This window comes from Neovison vison, chromosome 9 (genome assembly GCF_020171115.1).
Source record: "Neovison vison isolate M4711 chromosome 9, ASM_NN_V1, whole genome shotgun sequence".
Lineage (NCBI taxonomy): Eukaryota > Metazoa > Chordata > Mammalia > Carnivora > Mustelidae > Neogale > Neogale vison.
Window position 1 is genome coordinate 96,828,921 of NC_058099.1, and position 19,956 is coordinate 96,848,876.

Genomic DNA, 19,956 nt, shown 5'->3' on the forward strand with positions numbered 1-19,956 from the left:
GACAGAGATCACAACTAGACAGAGAGGCAGGCAGAGAGAGAGGAGGAGCAGGCTCCCCGCTGAGAAGAGAGCCCAATGTGGGACTCGATCCCAGGACCCTGGGATCATGCATGACCTGAGCCGAAGGCAGAGGCTTTAACCCACTGAGCCACCCAGGCGCCCTTTACTTAGTACTTTAAAATCTATTGCCCAGGGTTCCTGGGTGGCTTAGTCAGTTAAGCATCTGCCTTTGGCTCAGGTCGTGATCCCAGGGTCCTGGGATGGAGCCCTGCAATGTGACGTCTCCCTCTCCTGCTGCCCCTCCCCCTCAAACTGTGCTCTTTCAAATAAATGAGTAAAATATTTCAAGAAAAAAATCTATTTCCCAGGATGGTCAGGGAATGGGCTGTCCTGGTTAAATAAAATATCACAGTTAATAAAGAATGGCCCTTGGGGCGCCTGGGTTACTCAGGGGGTTAAGCCTCTGCCTTCAGCTTAAGTCATGATCTCAGGGTCCTGGGATTGAGGCCCACATCAGACTCTCTGCTCAGCAGGGAGCCTGCTTCCCCCTCTCTCTGCCTGCCTCTCTGCCTACTTGTGATCTGTCTCTGTCAAATAAATAAACAAAATCCTTAAAAAAAAAAGAATGGCCCTTGTTAGGTCCGTTATTAAACAAAATGAGACTGAGACAAAGTGAAACTTATTTAAAGCTTTATTTTATGATAAGTATTAGAAGTCAGACTGATTGGTCAGGGGAACGAGACTGAGACAAGGTGAAAGTTAAGCAAAGCTCTATTTTATGTCAAGCATTAGAAGTCAGACTGACCAGCCAGGGCCATCTCTGAAGAGAGCAACCACCCCCAGCTTACAGGGTCAAGAATTGACTGACCAGTCAGGGCCGCCTCTGAAGAGGGCGACCCCTCCCCATCTTACAGACTACCTTTTATAGAGCAAAAGTCTGGCCACACATAGGTGGCCAATGAGTTTGTAGTCATGTTAGGTCACACGCAGGTGGCCAATTGAATTATAATTTACCCTATAGTAGCTGTTTGACCCAACCTATTACTCTGGTCAGAATTGGTGCTCAAGGTTGGTGCCCAAACTGTGGGGTTTACATTCTTTGGTGGTTAGGGAAAAAGTATGTGTGTTTCTTACTGATTGGATGTCTCCACCTGGCCTGACTCGTCCTTGTATTCTGGGCTCTGTTATCAAGAACTGGCCAAACTGGCCTTGTATTCTGGGCTCTGTTATTAGGAACTGGCTGACCATATTTTACTGGTTCCCCAGACTTGCTTCTAAGTAAGTTCCTCTGGGGGAAGGGGGGCAGGGTCAGTTTAAGTTTTATTGCACGAACAACAAAATGGCTTTTAACCAAGATGGAGTCGCCCTGGCTAAATAGGTCCTTAAAGCCCTGTCTTGCATGTACAGATTACCACTTTCCCAAGAATTTTAACAGGGTGCAAAAGACAGGAACCAGTGTTTGCTGACTGCCTATCCCCTGCCAAAATAAGGCACTGCATACGTGCCACTTTATCTAATATTCACCACAGTACTTAGATGCAGATATTAACCTCGCACGTTTATAGATAAAGAGACAGAGACTCACAGAGCTAAATGACATATTCAAGATCAAAGAGCTCCTAATCTCCCCCCAGTCGCGCTGTCACTAGACCCCACCCTCTTACTGTACTGCTTCTTGTAATAGTAACATCTCCTTGAATAGCATATGCTTAGAAGCCACAAATATTTGTTGAATGGATGTCTTGACTAATTAAATGAATGAATGAAGCAAGCTGTCCTGAATATAATTTGATCTCGTCTTTTGTCATCGTTCAGAAATTACTTTAAGATCTTGCCACACCTCTGTATAATGAATATCCATTCACTAATGATGGAGGTGACATAACCTTGTGCAGTTTCCCACAGTGTCTTCATGCACACACTACCTTCATTAGTTTTACTTCGCTTTACCACTCTTCGTGCCGTTGTTTTTATAGAATTCCTTAAAATCAGCTCAGCTTTTATTCTTTGAGAGCAATGGAAAACAAGGACCACTGTCACTGGTAAACAGAGGATATAAGCAAAAATAAATGTGATGAAAGCAGTGTTATTAAATTCTACCCCGATACCTACAGTATCTGCCTGGGAGCTTTCTCTTTTATTAAAAGGAGAAATAGCCGTTATTGGAGGTGTGAGAATCTAGTTGCAAATTATATGTTACTTGAAGGGTTGAAACAGGATTAAAGAGGAAATAAATTCCTCTCTGAATAACTCAGTTCGCTTTAAGCCTTAATTCTACCTTAAATATAATTATTTTGCCTGCTTCATATTTGCCTCATATTTTGGGACATACTGTTGCAGTAACTATAGAATTTTAGCAAAACAACTAATTGGCTCCAAATTTTAACTTCACTAACTGTATGTTCTGGTGTGAACCTCTTTAAGCCAGTTTCCTCAACTGTAAAGCAGTAATAGTAATACATATTTCATGGTTGTATTTTCAGAATTAAATGATGTAGTTATAGAGGCCTAGCATGGTGCCTGGTGCATAGTAGGTATACACTAAATATTAGTTCTATTCTTCCTTTCTCCTTACTGACAGAAAAGAAGAACTTTGTCCAGTGGGCTGATGTGACACGGTGGTTAAGGGCACCCCTGGGTCTGATCCAGGCTACTTTCCTGTGCCTCAGTTTCATTTTCTAACAAGAGGATGGCTCTACTTTGCTGGCTTTCTGGGAAAACTCAATGAGATTGTGTGTTGGCAGAGGACTAACCCCTAGTAAGAACTCAACAGATGATAACTATTATTACTCCCAGTCACGAGAGGAGGTCGTCTTTGGCAGGGTTGATATAATCTGATCCATACAGAGAAAATGAGCCCGGGTGAGAGGCGAGAAGACAATAATCAGCCACACAGGTGGGGCGTGTTGAGAGGAGAGAAGTAGCTCAAAACAGTGGGTCAAGAGCTCCACTCTTGCCCAGACAGAACAGGGCACTGGAGAGAAAGGAGCCTGAAGGACGGCCCAGTTCGTGACAGGTGTCTCACGGACCACGGGGGTGGGATGGGCCCCTTAGCTCCCACTCTGGACAGAACTGAGATGTGAAGGCAAACAATGGGAGAACGCCTTGTTTTTTGTTCAGCTTTATTTACAGTGACGGCCCCTAAGGAACTGTACATAGTGGACTATGGGAGTAATGTGACCCTGGAGTGTCGCTTTGACACTGGAGGTCATGTGGAACTCAGAAACTTAAAGGCCAGTTTGCAGAAGATGGAAAACTATACATCCTTGCAGAGTGAAAGAGCCAGCTTGCTGGAAGAGCAGCTGCCCCTGGGGAAGGCCTCATTCCACATCCCTCGAGTGCAGCTGACGGACGCGGGCCAGTACCGCTGCCTCATCATCTACGGCCTCGCCTGGGACTACAAGTACCTGACTCTGAAAGTCAAAGGTGAGTAGTTTCCAGGGCAGGAATCTGTGGAGGCATCTGCACAAGCAAAAACCAGGAGGATGGTTGCAAAGAGACGGGGCTATCATAGAGAAAACAGAAGCACCTGTCCAGAAATATTTTCTTAACATCTGAGTATAAGGTAGCTGAGGTGAGGGTACGTCAGGGAGCTGCAGGAATGATGTGGGTCTAGAGGGAAGGCAGGAAATGGGTCCCTAAAAGCCGGGAGGGTGCCAAAGATAAGCTTTGCCTGCTCACACTTCCCCCAAGGAACAACACTGGCTTGATCATTAAGCTCCTCTTTAAGAGAAACTTATTCCTCTAGTCCAGTTTTTTGAACCGTGGTTTGCTGGCCATTCATGGAATAAAGCATCGATTTAGTGAGTAGCAACCCGGTGGGTGTCTTTCTTCAAATAAAATGAATAGATCAGAAGGCATCACATAATAGGGCTGAAGGTCATTTTGTGAAACTCTTGTTTCAGAGATAAGGGGTGTGTGTGTGTGTGTGTGTGTGTGTGTGTTGGATTGTGATGTAAAATATTTTTTCTCACTGTGGGACACGGTCCCAAAAGTTTGGAGAACACTGTTCTAGTCCAAGCTTCACGTATTGCAAATGAAGCAGCCGAAGTCCAAGAAGCGAAGGGTGGTGGGCTTGGGGAGCCCAGTCGGGTCCACCGCTGTCCTCCTTCCTCTAGACTGAGGGCTCTCCTCTCCACAACACAAGCCAAGAACCTAAGTCTGAAGAAATCTTCAAGTTCATGTTTGCTTTGGAAAAGGCCATTTTGGGAAAGCCTTCTAACAAAAGAACAGACTCGGTTCTGTTCCTAGCTAGTGTCTTTCAGCACACACTGACTGATCTGGGTTTTCTCTGTCCCCTCCCAGTCTCACCCAGTAAGCCTCAGAGGATCTGTACTGTCTTCTGGAAAGTCCATAGACTTCGGACCCTAAAGACCATGGACCTTGGTAGCAATGTTGTGACTTCATGATCTGGTACAAGGAAGGATAAAGCGGGAGGATTAGACATGAGGGTAAATGCTTTCACCTGTGATCTTGGTAATTTCACCTTTACAATCACAGATTTTTCTTATTTGTGAAAGGATAGCCATAGTAGCTATCCTTTTACAAATTTTAAAAGATACTGAGCCTGAAGAAGTGAGCATGGTTCTTGGCATGTGGTGAGTGTCTGGAGAGCCGGTCCAAAGACCTCCTCTGACCTCAGCTCGCAGTAAGTCATGAGGAGAGTCATTAGCCTGGATGTAACTGCCTTCTCTCTTAATTGCATTTCCCGCACCCACAACTAGGATGAACTCCAGAACTTTGAAGTTCGTCTGATCTCAATTAATGGGAGGAAAGCAGGCTCTACATTCTCACGATCCCCTAATGAATTCAGTGTCTGCACCCCTAGCGCACTGCCTCCGTGTTTGTTAACCTCTGCTTGAATGCTATAATGCATCGTAGGGTCTCTGGGCAACCTGGGGCCAGTCCTTCCAGTCCTCTCCAGCAGAGGGCTGCCCCTCCTTCCCGGGATGCCACGCTGCCAGCTTCATTACCTAGAGCAGAGATGGTCAGCTGTAGACCAGTGTATTCCTTAAATCTTAATTATTTATTCTTTAAATCCTTGTTGCTCTTCAGATGATGGTATATGGGGATCACAAGATTTTCTGAGGGTTTGCAGGGGCCCAGGCAATTTTAGGAAATGAGTTTCTAATTCTTCCTCTTCCCCACGTATTCTTTCCCCAAACTGAGTGTGCCTGAGAATTAGGCTTCCAGGCAAGTCTCTTGGGGTTCCCCTAAAACACTTCCTCTTTTATCATTGGCTTCTTCCATTTCATAAGAAGTGTATCTCTCACCAATGTGGTGTGTTGCCTCGGGGTGTAGAAAAACTCTGCCTTGCCAAACAAAAGACTAATTGGAAATACGGATACCGGATCAAACTAATGACTAACAAATCCTTCTGCAAAACAGGTGATGCCAAATTCTGTTTTCAGCAAAGCTGGAGGAGGGCCTAATACAGTTAAGAGCTGATGCTAAAAAAATGAAGTAGGGGTTGTTGTTGTTGTTGTTGTTGTGCCAAATAAATCATAAGGCTATCGAGCATGAAATGACATCTCTATAACAAAACTCCTCCCACACCCACTACGTGTTCATACGAGTAAGTTTCCTTAGTCTTTCTTGTCATAAAAATGGAAAAATTGAAATAAAGCTGAGGCTAGTCTTGCCTCATTCCAACAACCATATGCATCCTTGGATACATGAACAAATTGAAAAAGAGAGCCCCACCCGTCCCCTTAAGGGATACATTTCCAGAAAATTTCTATCTTTTTTTTTTTTCAGTATTCCAAGATTCATTGTTTATGCACCACACCCATGGAGGACATTAGGAGAAGGACAACTCCTCTTTTAATCATTATCAATATTCATAATATTTTAAATTTTGATCTTAGGTGTTCTGATAATAGAAATTAGATTTCAGTGCAGAAGGAAACTGAACACTTGAAGCCTTGTGATCACAAGCAAAAAAACTAATCTCAATAGCTATATGTATTTTGTTGTTGCACAGAAATATAAGGATCCCCAATATAACATGTTGAGATCGGAGAGAATCCTATAGAAAAAAGTGGAATGGGAGCTGAAGGTCATGGAATGAAACAGTATGAAAAAGATAGTTTAAAGCTCTGACCATTACAGGAGAATTTTTAAAAAGATTTTATTTCTTTATTTGAGAGAGGGAGAGAACACACAGGTAGAGAGAGAGGGAGAAGCAGACTCCCTGCTGAGGAGGGAGCCTAATGTGGGACTCGATCCCAGGTCCCTGAGATCATGACCTGAGCTGAAGCAGATGCCTAACCGACTGAGCCTCCCAGGTGCCCCTACAGGAGAATTTTTTTTTTTTTTAATTTATTTGACAGACAGAGATCACAAGTAGGCAGAGAGGCAGGCAGAGAGAGAGAGGAGGAAGCAGGCTCCCCGCCGAGCAGAGAGCCCCATGTGGGGCTCTATTTCAGGATGCTGGGATCGAGACCTGAGCTGAAGGCAGAGGCCCCAGCCCACTGAGCCACCCAGGCGCCTACAGGAGAATTTGTATATGTATTTTTCCAAGGACAGGGGAGTGTATAAAAGATACCTCCTATGATGTTTAGACAGCACTAGGTACATATCTAAGAGGGAAATCATTGTTTTACTTAAAATATATAATGTTTATAAAATGATAAACATTATATATTTTTCCAATACCCACACTTAGAAAAAATTTTAAGAACCTACCTAATAAATATGTGAGACGGTGCATACTGTGTCACAGCCTTTAGGAGGAATGCAAGCAAAAACAGGAAAAGCTGAAGACCATCACCTGAGAGTATCCTATCCTGATCAGGGGAGACCCAGTGCCTCAGTTAGGATCTGCTTCCATAAAACAGGACAGCAAGAAGTATGTACTTTTTCCTTAAAATGCCTGATCTATGGCATAAACTTGAAAACAGGTTCATAGCACCTACTTTGATATCTGGGCAGTAGTTGATATTAAATATAGTGAAAAGAGAGCTCCTTTTTTAAAAGCACAGGAAAACCAGTACTAGGTAGAAGGGCTAGAGAGTCTAAAAGACACAGGATCACAGGGTTCTGACAGGCAGCTGTAACGAGGAGCCTGTCTGAGAGAGGGTAGGGAGTGTGGCTGAAGACAGGAGGCCAGAGAGCCAGGGACTGAGCCCGCACGCTGGGAACTGGCCTGAGCCAAGGATCCCAGACAGACACCGAAGTCCTGGGAACAGAAAGGCCAAACCAGCCCCCAAAGCCCTAGTAGGAAATGAGGAGGGGGATGGGAGAGCGCCAACCCCCAGAGTGGACTGAGGCTCACAGACGTCTTTCAAATCCACAAAAAGGCCCAGGCTAGATGGGAGTTCCACTTGAGCGAGCAGAGGAAGGAGGCAACAAGGCTTCCATTTTCTCTCACCATGGCCTCTACCCGGAGGACGGGATGACAAAGGACCTGGAGAGGAAACAGCCCAAGGGAAGCAGAGCAGTCTTGAAAGGATGAAGGACAGTTGACCTCTGGACCTAGAGAAAGCATTGGCTTAAAGCACTTACTGATGGGGCTAAGTCTCTCCCTTTCCTCCTTTGGGGAACCAGAAAGGCAATAAGGAAAGCTGGAGTTTGACAAGGACCTTCTGAATTCCGCAGTGGGCAAAAGCTCCTGGGGAGTACAAGCTGTGTAACCCGAGGGTCCTCCCCAGGTCATCCGACAGAGGAATTGGAAGCAAGCCTAAAAGATTTCCCTCAGCGATTCCTAGAAACCTGCCTACATTCTGTAAGACCAAGGCGTGTGAAACTACATTTTTTCACCTTCATTACCAACCTTACGATGCTAGAGCAGATAATGCCACCTGCTGCTTCTCTCTATTTCAGAGATGCTCGAGTGTGCCGGTCGCATAGGGATCCTTCGGTCAGAGACAACCAGGGAGACAGAGACCATTCAAACGGGCAGAAATTTAAAGTTGAAAACAGAAATTCTTTTACTAGAACAGACAGAGTGACTAATCAGGGGGAACAGGGAGGCAAATCAGCAATAACGAGAAGCTGCTGCCTGCACTGGACTGGAGGGAGCGAGGAAGAGGGCAGGGCGAATGGAGCTCAGCGACCGACCCGAGCAGACACTAGAACCACAGCAGGCCCATCCAGCGGCAGCAGGAGGAAGGAAGAGCTGTGCGGGCTGCTGGAGAGGCTCTTGAAGCATAGGGCACTGGGGGGAAACACCGTAGCTTCTCCCTCCTGTTTGCCCTCCAGACTTCCCACTGTGCCTCCTGTGGGCTGTCGGGAGCCTGGGAGACACAGCCTGCAGGAGTCGGCCTTCACGCAGTGCAGAGCAGAGCAGAACACTTGCAGGATGGATCTGAGGGCAGACAGGCCCAGGATCCACACAGCACACATCTTGTGCGTAAACTGGTAAAATGGGAGATGAGTGGTGGTGTAGTTGACCAGAACCGTAACAGACTCAACAGCTGGTAGGTGTTGACTCAAGACTGACAAAGGGTGATAGATGCTCTTGGGTCAACCAGGAGACAGTCTGCAGGAGCCCAGAGAGTTGTTATAGCCAACAAAGCTGCACCTGGATCATTCATTTAATAACATTTATGACTTTAGGCTGCACGAAAAACCCTATGTGGGCCTAAAATGTGCTCAATCATGGAAGTAGTCATCCTGTGCTTCATACTGCTTAGGTAAAATCTGGAATACAGATCATGTTACATTGGCAAACAAAGTGAATCCAAAGACTGGTATGTGGAACTGGGTCTAAAAACTGTCCTGTGAGATATGTTTGAAGAAAGTAGGCATGTTTTACCCAGAAGGGAAAGACTATATGGAATCTTGCCACTTACCTTCAAATACTCAAAGGACCTTATTCAGCAGCTAATGATCATTGCTAATATTAATTGAATTTTTACTATGCTCTAGGCACCTAGCTCATTCAGTCACCCTAACACCTCTGTTAAGGATAGTTATTATCATACCTGGTTATAAAGGAGAAACTTGAGGGCTTTAAAGGTCACATAACCAGCCGTTGGCTCAAGCCGAATCTAACCACGTTCTTAACTACTATGTAGCTCATACATTGACTTAGTAAACCAGACAGTTATCAAGGGGTTGAAGCTGCCAAGAGGCAAAGTTTGACTTGGGAGAAGAATGATCTTTCCAGTGAAAGTTTAAGTTTCTTATTGTCCAATCATGGTAATGGCTGCTCCTAGCAGGAGGAGTTTCCATTTATAGATGCATTTAGCCAAAAGTTAGTTATCTAGCAGCTTACCGATATCAGAAAAGATAATCTTTAAAAAAAAGGAAGAAAAGATAATCTTTATTTTATTTATTGTTTTTTAATTATTTGTTTGTTTATTCCTTTTATCTTTATTAACGATAAAAAGGGACATTTCATCAGGATAAAGAAGTCAATATGAGAGGGAGCTGTAACAGTCCTGTGTCTATGTCTAACAACATAACTTCAGAACATATAACACAAAAAAAAATTCTCTAAAAGCAGAAATAGATCCATAATCTTTTGGAGATTTCAACTCATCTCTATTACAACAGGTGAAGTAAACAAAAGAGAAAATAGAAGAATTGTGTAAACATAGGCATCTTGGCCTATTGACACATGTGAAACTTATACACCCAACAAGAGCTGAGTAGGAAGTTGGACTCGTTTGAATCGTAAGATCACTTTTAGCTCTGAAATTCTAAAATTTACTCATCTTTTCCTAAGAATAGCCCCCTTGATGCAGCTTCCCCATTGTTGTGGCTGATAGTGATGCCTTTCCCCCACTTCCCGAACTGCACAAGGCTGTGGAGGCGTCTTTAATATTGTATACATGCCGGTTGTGAGTGCCCATCCCTTTTCCCAGCCTTGCTGGTTCTTCTAGTTGAACATCTCTCTCATCTTCTCCCTCATCTGTATCCCAGGTTACAGACTCAGCCTCCCTTCTGATTCTTGACCCTCCTACCGATGAAATCACCCCTCAACATGGCCCCCAAGAGCATCTTCTTGTTCTGAGCTCCCCTGCAGGAATGGGCCAGACCTTCATATGCAACACATTGCATCCATTTGTTCTCCTCCATCCCTACCCCAAAGACCCCAGCGCTTACAGAAATAATCAGCACTGTAATAGGATAAATAATCGTAAGAGGACATCAAACCAAGTGGAAATAGTATAGATAAATAAAATGAAAGATAAGTGAGTCCTCAAAATGCATGCTTCAGATACTGTTAAATTGCCAGAGGTAGATAAAATTTTGCTTAAAGGAGACTGGTAAGTCTAACCAGTTCAAGTTCTCAGTAGGCTGCTTCAAACCTGATTCTCCTCATGTTCTACTAGTCCCGTGTGCCCCTAAGTCCCTGCCCTTCCTGTGTCTGTTGCTCCATCCCCAAACATTTTGCTATTACATAGACAATCATCCTCTTATGATGATTTCTCTTATGATGATTCAGAATAATGTAGCTATGAAGGGCATGAGTTCAAGTCCCCCACCCCACCCCAGATTCCAGCTGTTTCCCTGTTTATAAAATAGGACGATGAATTTTCCCTAACTTCTTGGGTCCTTACAGAGTTTAAATGAGGTAATGTATGTTAAAGAGATAGAATCAGATTTTAGAGCCACTCACCTCTGTTGCTCTCTAAGCTATATGTACAAGAATCAATAACCAAATGGGAAATGAACTCCATTTTTAAAATTCATAACCAGATGAGCACATGATTTTCTCCTTTCCCCTCTCCCAACTTCCGGGCTTCTTTGGTGGTCTACACTGGAGAACATGATTTGGGGCCTCTTTTTTCTTGCACCCTCATCTTGGCTTAGAGTTCAGGTTTGCAGAAGACCCTGAAGTTACTCATTTATCCAGCGTCATGGGTGAGAAAGTTCACCTCACCCACCCAGTTACAAGCAGAAGGTGGAAAACCATGAGTAGGGAAGATATCAGAGTTTTTTGAGCTAGGCCAGCCAGTGGGCCCAGCTGAGTATGCTTTCCCACATGGAGGCAAGAACTTAAGAGAGGGCTGCGGGTTGTGAACTGCGCTTCAAGACTCAGTCACCCAGTCCAGAGAACTGTGACCCACTGAGCATCTTTGACCATAACTAATCAAGTTAGCAACTCCTAACACAGGGACACAAAGGGGCAAAAATTATGAAGAGGGGCCTGAATATTCCTTTCCCCTCTGCAGGATGTAAAATCACAGGGCACAAAGTTGAGCACCTAGAAAACCCTTAGTACCTCACTGTTATCGTGATTTTAAGTTAAAATCACTTTTCACAAAGGGTGTGCTCATTTCTACTCCTCCCAACAATTTAAGAAAAAAAATAGTTTTGTCACCCTTGTGCCATATATGCAATAAAAATTTGTATAAAAATTCTGTTTCTTAAATATTTCCTACCTAATGAAAGCTAGTATGCATTTCTTCTTCCCTTCACTGAAAAATCAACAGGTTACTTCCCGTATTCCCTGGTATTTGCCCATGTTATTAATATTTGTTTTAGGCTATCATCTGAAATAATTGGACAATTTGTCCCTGTGTCTTCCTATTGCTTTCAATGTTACTTGTATTCATTTTAGATCTGTTTCCTAGAGGGCAGGGAGCGATGTTTGATTAATTCACTCAGCATGTACCACAAGTGTGTGTGGTTCACTGTGTGTGTGTGTGTGTGTGTGTGTGTGTGTGTTTTGGACAGGAGAAGCAAGTAACAGATATAGTCAATTCTTGACTACTTATAGACAGACTCTAGGTCTTTATTTTTTCTCCTCCTAATCTCACAGAGAAGAAAGGAAAGAGGGAAGTGGGAAGAGAATTTTCTCCTTTAGAAGCAGCAATAAATGAACCAAGAATATGGGGGTGATCAAGGGATTTTATTTATCCCCCTCACTTTTCTCCAGTCCTCAGCCGTGAAATAATTTGGAATAATACAGGAAGCCACAGAGTGTGGTGGGATAAAGTACTGTTGCGATGTGCAATCAGACTTCCGGTGTGCAAACATCCACTCTCCCAGTTATTAGCCCCGTGACTCTGGGAAAAATACTCAATCTCACTTCAGTTACTTCCAACAAAAATTGGGACTATCAACGATGCCATTTTTGTTATAGGAATTATATCATTCAGTGTAAATGGGGTGCTATCTGAGGCAAAGAAATGTGTAAAAAAGTAAGGCCCTTATTACTTAGTATCGATAATGATAATTTTATTCATTTCGCATGTTATCAAGTCCAAAGCCGTCTCGGAACCAGAAAAGAAAGATTATTTCTTTTTCTTCTTTTATTATCCAGCTTCCTACAAGAAAATAAACACTTATTTACTTAGGATCCCGGGGGTAGATGAGGTAGAGCTCACCTGCCAGGCCGAAGGTTATCCGTTGGCAGAAGTATACTGGGAAAACGTCAGCGTTCCTGCCAACACCAGCCACATCAGCGTTCCTGCCAACACCAGCCACATCAAGACCGCTGATGGCCTCTACCAGGTCACCAGCATTCTGCGCCTCAAGCTGCACCCTGGCAGGAACGTCAGCTGTGTGTTCTGGAACGCTAACATGGACGAACGTACTTCAGCCGTCATTGAATATGGTGAGAGGGGTAAGAGTGGCTCCCCCCTTCCTAACTCCCTCGGTCAGGGCTTAGGCAGGAAATAGATGGCACACTCAGAATGAGTCATTTGAGGACACAGGGATGAAAGACCTATGTATGAAGGTGTGGCAGGATTTAGAGAAGCTAGTAAGCATATTGCAGGACCCTGGGGCCTCCCCAGTCAGAGAAGCAGTTACCACTGTTGGAGGGATTACTGAATCCTGGGAAAGGGAGCTGCAGGGAAAGTGCCCCTTGACCGGAGCAGTGGCCTCCAATAGAGGGACTCCGCCACCTGGAACAACTCTGCATGATGGAAGCTGGGTAAATGAACTCCCCAGCCTCCGCCTCCTCCCACCCGCCAATCTCCTGCTGGTGCCTCCCATTGGCTGAAGCCACTAGAAGTCAGAAAACAAGGGAGTCCACTGATGTGTTCCATAAAGGTCAACCTCTCAGAGCTCAGAGCACAGTGTGGCAGTGTAGAGAATGGATCTGAAGAGGAAACAGAAAATATCCAGCGCAAAAGCTAGTTGCTGTGACTCAGGCACAGTGTAAGGAATCAGCAGGATGGATATTACTTTGCTGGCTTTGCTGATAATCAAGTGGTTATGGGGTTTCCAAGGAAAACTGGTCTTTTGTAAAATCAGAGCCTTTGCTGAGTATATTGAGTCCCACCCTTTAGATCTTCAGACACCAGGACAATTTCAAACGATTTTGGGAGTCTGACTATTTTTTATTTGCTGAATAAGACCATTTATTTGCTGAGTAAGAGCAACTTATATCTAGTACCAAATTTCTTTCATAAGAGGTCACTTTATCACCAAGCACGTCATAATTTTCCTAGTGCTCCTATAACAAATTACTGCAAACTTCATGGGCATAAGACAACATTAATTAACTTACGCTTCTGAGAATCAGAAACCCAAAAGGGGCTGTGCTGGGTTCAAACCAAGGTGTTGATAGGGTGACAGAGCCTCTAAGGGAGAGTTCCTTTTCTCATCTTTCCCAGTTTCTAGAGATCACCTGCCTTCCTTAGCTCATTGTTCCTTCTTCCCCCTGCAGAGCCAAAAGCTACATCCCTGAGACCTCTGTTTCTGTGTCCTCACATCAGTCTTTAATTCTCCTGCCTCATAAAGACCCTTCTAATTTCACTGGATGCCTTCCCGCAACCCAATAATTCAGGTTAACTTTCCCATTTCAAGGTCCTGAATATAATCACATCTGCAAAATCCCTTTTCCCATGTGGGATAACACGTTCACAGGTTTCAGGGATTCAAACATGGACCTCTTTGAGGGGACTCAGTATTCTCATACCATACCAGCAAAGGACATAATCTCCGAATAAAGGACAGTCCCTAGCACTACTTAATATGACTTTATAGAAAATATACTGTGTTGTCATTGTATTTCACCTTTTGCCCTTCGTGTTAGTTAGGCAAAACAGAGCGTGTGATAGGAGCTTGTGTAGCATCTAAGTATTTGGGTGGCAACCTCAGGGAACAAAAAGGAGAGGTTGGGGAGATTCAGACAGAGCAGAAGGAAAACTAAACATAAGAGTACATTATCAAAGTTGTTGCTGTTGGGAAAACAGAGCCCAGATATCCAAGGACCAACTGAGAAGTGTACAGATGGCCTCCTCAGATGCTCACTCAGAGCACATCAGGTGGAGGTCATCTGCTCTCACCCCTGCAGATTGACAGTGGTGTCCAGGATTGCACAGTCCATTCCCCCATGAGCTATGCATGCTTGTGTACTGAGTGAGCGCCCCACCCCAGCATCTGCACTGTCAGAGTCATCCCAGGACAGAAAGCAAAGTAGCCATTTGAGGTGACTGAAATCCATTTAGACTTCTGCTGAGCCACGGCTGAAGTGAGAGGCAGTGGGGTAGGACTACAGCAGTTTGTCCCTTGCATGCTCAAGTTCACCTACCACCCTACATTAAGTCCGCTGTGACTAAGCCTTCAGGCTGGGAGGCAGCCATGATCTCTTCAAAAGATTTCATATGCAAGAATTCAGAGAACAGATTACAGTTCCCGCTGCTACAGTTGATCCCAAGCCATAACTGGTCATTGAGATCTCTCTCATCCACCGGACAGTCTAGGTTTCCCTCACTCAGCACTTCAGATGGCACAATCTGCTTCTCTGGGGGTGGGGAGAGGACTGGAGACTCTGAGTTCCAGGCCTGAGAGAACTGAGCCTTTAGTTGCCTTGCCCTGAACAGTGGTCGCAATTACCTTTTCATTGTTACTATCGAGCATGCAGGTCACAAAAATCAGAGACTCACGTGGTGAGGAAGGGGAGCTGATGAGCCCAGGAGCCATGTCAGGGGGTGGTTGCATGGATACAACTCTGGCAAGGATGGGAGAAAGATCTCTAGCTGCCCAAAGGTCTCCTTATCTCTTCACCAGTTGCATGTATGAGTGATCTCCCAGAAGATCCTGAGCTGATGTAGACCCACAAGCCGTTGAGTTTGTGGTCAGCTACGCTGGCTTCCATGGAAAGAAGGGCCACCCTACTTCATCTGTAACTTTTCACTAGTTCAAGGTTTCCAGAGGAATGGTCAGTGTGCCCTTTCACTTCTCCACCACAAAGAAAAAAATACTGATGTAATCAGTGGTGCAAAGGCTAGATTCTAGTTATTTCTAAATTCATCGTACCCAGGCCCCTATTTCCCTGACCCTTCTGGAAAACCACATTCCATCCAAAGTATTAGCTTGCACTTAACTAGGCAAGAGATTCCACTCAGCAAAGGACAGTTAAGCAATTCCAAGAAAAATAAGTCCCCCTGTGATTGTTAGCATTTAAATGCCTCTAAAGTTCTAGTATGAATCAGTTACTGCTCGGTTTTCATAAGGTGACAAGTCTGGGGATCGTCACTGTGATAAAAAGAGATAGAAAATTTTGAAAGACCAACTTGCCTAGTTCACCATTTTTATTTAAATTTGACCCTAAAAATGAGGCTTTTCTTATGACTTCATTTCTACCAAGATGCTTAGAGTTATATCCATGCTTCTACCCACTAACATTGTTCCTGGGTTCTAGTCAGCTCCCCTTCCTCACCACGTGCTCTCTGAACTTGTTTGCACATCTCCCACTTTCGTGATTTCTTTGCTCAGGCAGTTTCTCCCACATAAAATATAATCACCCTCTTCACCAACTTGAAGCCCACCCTCTCTCCAGAGCAGCTTAGATAACTCTGGCGCACAAGAGGTTTTTACCTTATCTCTCCTCCTAAAACGGATTACATGTACCATGACTTTGTTTGCCTGTGACTATATATGTCTTTTATCGTTCGTTGCTATTTTACTTTCCATGTATTTTAATTGTTCACATGGGTCTTCTTTATATCCAGATGAAAGCAAAAACAGAGCAGTCTGCCTATTCTAAGTGTTCAATAAATGACAGATTAGTGGGTTGGAAGATGAGCCTTAATAATCCCAGTCCCATTATCCCAGCTTCCAGACTGTGTGGGCTGCCAGATCTCAGCAGTCAAATGATCTCCTCGTTTGTGGTCCAAATACCAGCAACAGATGACCAAAGTCATACAACCTCCCACGGTTCCTCACATCTAATTCTCAAAGGGATTTTTAAGTTGCCTTATGACTGTCCCCTTTCTACTCATTATCATCAGTTGTGCTGCTCATTGCTGACTTCTGTGACCTACCACATACTTCTTCAGAAGTCAATGAATAAAGCAAATGCAGCAATGAGAGTGTGGTGAGGGCAGGTGCTCCAGTGGCTCTAGGATGTGACTGAACATCTTAATTTTTAACCAGAAATGAAAGGTCAATGAAACCATTTTCTTTTTGAAACAAGGGTTCTTCTTCTTGGCCAGTTGTTGCATTTTCATGAGGACATGTAACGAAATTGGAGACTGGAAATGACTCTAACAGCATTATTGTGGGGTGGGAAGTGAAGCCTTCCCAAGAGACCTGGAGGGGACTCTCTGACAGTCTTCAAGAGTCTTTAAATCCTCTTTCTGCTGCTGTTAGCTTTGAGAACATGAACATATAACTGAGACATCCTAGAACTTGGTCTCACATTTGTAGAATAAGGGTGAGTAATGATAGATGCCTTAGAGCATGATTGTGGGGATTGAATGAAACATGCTTGCAAAGTCCTCAGCACTCAATGTGGAAATGGGGAAAAAGATAGTGTTTCTAACAAGAGTGCATGGGATTGTGGCAAGGATAAAACATAGTTCTCCATTGCATCATCATATCATTGTTAAGTAACATGTAATTATTGTAAAATAATCTATAAGAATATATATTAGGGTATAGACTAGGCTTCCATAACAGAGAGACCTCAACATATGACTCCAACAAGACAGGAACATATTTCCCTCTTATGTAATATTTAAAGACAGAAGGTGACTCAGAGCGGGGAAATATCTACATTCTGTTCCTTCTGGGTTCTTTCCATCTTATTGCTCCCCCATTCTGTAGAATATTGTCTCTTTGGAACTATCAAAGCTGGATGATTACCACATCCATGTTTCCAAAAGGGAGAAGAATGGTGGAAGACATATCCATTATCTGAAGGCCAAGACTCAGAAGACCCATGACCTGAACTGAGTTTTCATGGTTGGTCATGCCTGACTGCAGGGGAAGCTCCAAAATATAGTCTTGAGGAGCCCTGTGTCCAGCTAATGCCCTAATAGGGAAGACAGAATGGACTTAAGGGATAAACATCAGTCTGCCACAAGATAACTAAGGACAGGAAGAATTGGGCCAGGCAGACTAGGTAGACAGATGATTAATTTATCACCCCAAATCCTTATCGACATCTTTCATGTAAATGGTATTTGGGTCTATAGGGGATTCAGAGGTGACTCAGGTGAAGTCTTTGCGCTCCAAATCCTTACAGGTTGAGCACACCAATGTTCATTATTAGAAAGTCTTCAGGGATGGATAGAGCTTATGTACGTGGAAGGGGCTTTGAAGGAACCTGCAAAGGACACAGGTTTGTAGGGTGATGCTGTGGCAGGGATTTCTCCTGCTGTGAGGACTGTGAAGGTCCCAGGGCTCCTTGACTCATGTAGCCACTGCAGTGGTTCTTAGTAAGCATTTCCTAAAAAGTAAAGAAGCAGTTGTAGTCAGTGTGGGTTATCCAACGTGTAGATGAGCAGAGCCTCTGAATCCTTTCTTCCTTACTGTTCCCCACACTGTTTTCAGTAGAGACAAATACCTGTGGGGCCTGAGCTTTGGATCAAACAGATCCAGGCTCACAACCCTGACTTTGCCACTTAGTTAGCAGTGATAACCTCAGATAGATTATTGAGTATCTCTGAGCCTTACTTCCTGAGCTCTAAAATGAGAAGCTCAGATTAAATGATCTTCTCAACTAAAACAATCAATGATTCTCAGAAGGTATTGAGATGGGAGAGAGGGAAGGCAGTTGGCAGGACCGAGTCCTTCCTCCTCAGCAGTTTTGCCAGGTTTTTCCTGGACTAGGCTCTTGTGTTTATTCTGTATAAATTACTCCACAGGGCAAAATTCAGGCTTTTGGAAAAAAGTACAGCTTACTTTGGGTAGTCTTCTACCTCATATTATGAAGCCCCCTCCAGTCCTTCCCATTGTCAATCTGGAGCCCTTATTCTAATCTATAGATACCCACAGCTCTCCTCCACAAGACCTTCCCTGGTCTCCAAAATTGTTCATCTCCTCCACCTCTCTACTAAACTCACATTTTCCTCAGTGCCAGAACATTGATTAGCTGAGCCAAGGAAAGAGCTCATTGTAGTAATTCCTACTGCGGTATGAATGATTGGTTTTTGTGTGTTAACACTACTTACAATATTATATTTTCCCAAAAGATCCTGTTAATTCTTGAAATTGAGTGATTCATGGCATGGCTTCTGAGCACTGCGAGTGCTTGACAGTGGAGAGAGAGAGAAGACATGTTTGGGTTCAGGGACTCTCCTACTGGAAACAAAATTGATCATGATAGGTAGGTAGATAGATGGATGGAGGTATCAGAATGATGAAAAACACAGAATCTGGAACCAGACAGCCTAGATTATATCTCAGCTCTGTCTCTTACTGTGTAACTTTGGGAAAGTTTCCTAGACTCTCTGTAGCTCACTGTCTTTATCAGGAAAATGAGGGTTATTGCAAATCCTGCCACTTAGGGGGTTGTGAGAGGGAAATGAGATAGTACATGCAGCACACACAGATTAGTACCTGGCATGGAATAAATGCTCGTTGCACATTGGCTGTGTTGGTTATAATTTACTCAGAGGACCAAATTGTTGGTTTACCTCTAAGCTACCATGTAATGGGATTCTGGTGCTTTTCTTTCATCCAGGTGGCCAAGAACCTGAAACCTCTTCAAACTGGCTGCTTCATGTTTTCATCCTTTCCTTCTTCATTGTTTTGATATTCGTAGCTACAATGATAGGCCTAAGAAAACAGCTCTTCCAAAAGCTTCCTTTTAGAAAAGGTAAGTACCTGAGTTTTATTCAAGGCAACTGAATGGACTGGTGTCTGCGGTGTGGGGCTCTCTCCAGTGGCCTGCAGCTTCCCAGTTTCCCACGAATCTCCCCAAAGCCTCGTGTATCACTTTGGGCTCAGACAGCCCATCCTGATGATTTTTCCCCAGAAGAAAATGGCTCTAGTCCTCAGTGAGCTGAAATCCCCATGCTGTTTTAAAAGGAATGTTTTGTTCCTGTGCTAAAATAGTTCGCTTTGTTCTTTGCGCTAAGAAGTGTCATTAGCCTCATGAGATCAGTGTTATTTTGGCAATGTGGTCGGCTGTGTGTCAGAGTTCGTGGGTAGAAGGATACCAAGATCGCTTCAGAGGATTCCTTCAGTTCTCATCCCTTGTTTCCCCCAACTGGGTGGAAGTCTGAGCTAAGGCTTCCCCCAAACCCCCAGGAATCTGAATGCCCTGGTTCATAAGGAAAGGAGAAAAGTGTGTGAGGCCATTTGGGGACAGGAAAAGCGCCTGTTTTGATGGTGCCCTGAAGTCTTTCAGCAGCTCCAGGAGTCCTTCCTTAGCCTGTCCTATTGTCACCCATCCACTCCTGTTGTGCAACATTTGAACCATGGCCACGATATCTGCGGACTGTCTGGTACTTTCCTAAGCTATTCCTTTGTCAGCACCCAGTGAGCTCCTCCCAAAGTCTACACATGGCCTTGTCTATAGAAAAGAAATGACATGTGGAAATAATTCCATAGGAATTTGGTGTGGCCACTCTTTGAGAATCGGGGGACCTTTAGGTTGTTGTCATGCTACATCTATAGTCTAACTTCTGTGTTCTCTTCTGCCATAAGATATTCTCTCTTCTTGCTCTGATACTCTCTCTCGTGCTCTGTTTGTCCATTGCCCTATGTATACATCAACTTGTGTGCTAACCACAAAACCCTCTATTATAAAATCTGAGGTATTATTGTCAACAGAAAGGGGGATGAGGGTTGAGGAGGAAGGAAGAAGTGAAGAAG

The 19,956-nt window shown here is 44.1% G+C and overlaps 1 protein-coding gene across 7 annotated transcripts in view; it reads left to right on the forward strand.

Moving 5' to 3' along the window:
* PDCD1LG2 (programmed cell death 1 ligand 2) overlaps positions 1-19,956 on the forward strand; it is a 94,807-nt gene that overhangs the window by 21,422 nt on the left and 53,429 nt on the right. For 6 of the 7 annotated variants that reach the window (XR_006386466.1, XM_044266001.1, XM_044266002.1 and 3 more), the window contains 3 exons: positions 3,121-3,426; positions 12,221-12,523; positions 18,821-18,955. Coding sequence is in view for 6 of the 7 variants with exons in the window: in XM_044266001.1 (XP_044121936.1) it covers positions 3,121-3,426; positions 12,221-12,523; positions 18,821-18,955 (744 nt within the window). In the remaining variant the exon portion in view is untranslated. The remainder of the gene's footprint in view (positions 1-3,120; positions 3,427-12,220; positions 12,524-18,820; positions 18,956-19,956) is intronic. The other variant, XM_044266003.1, reaches the window with a different exon arrangement.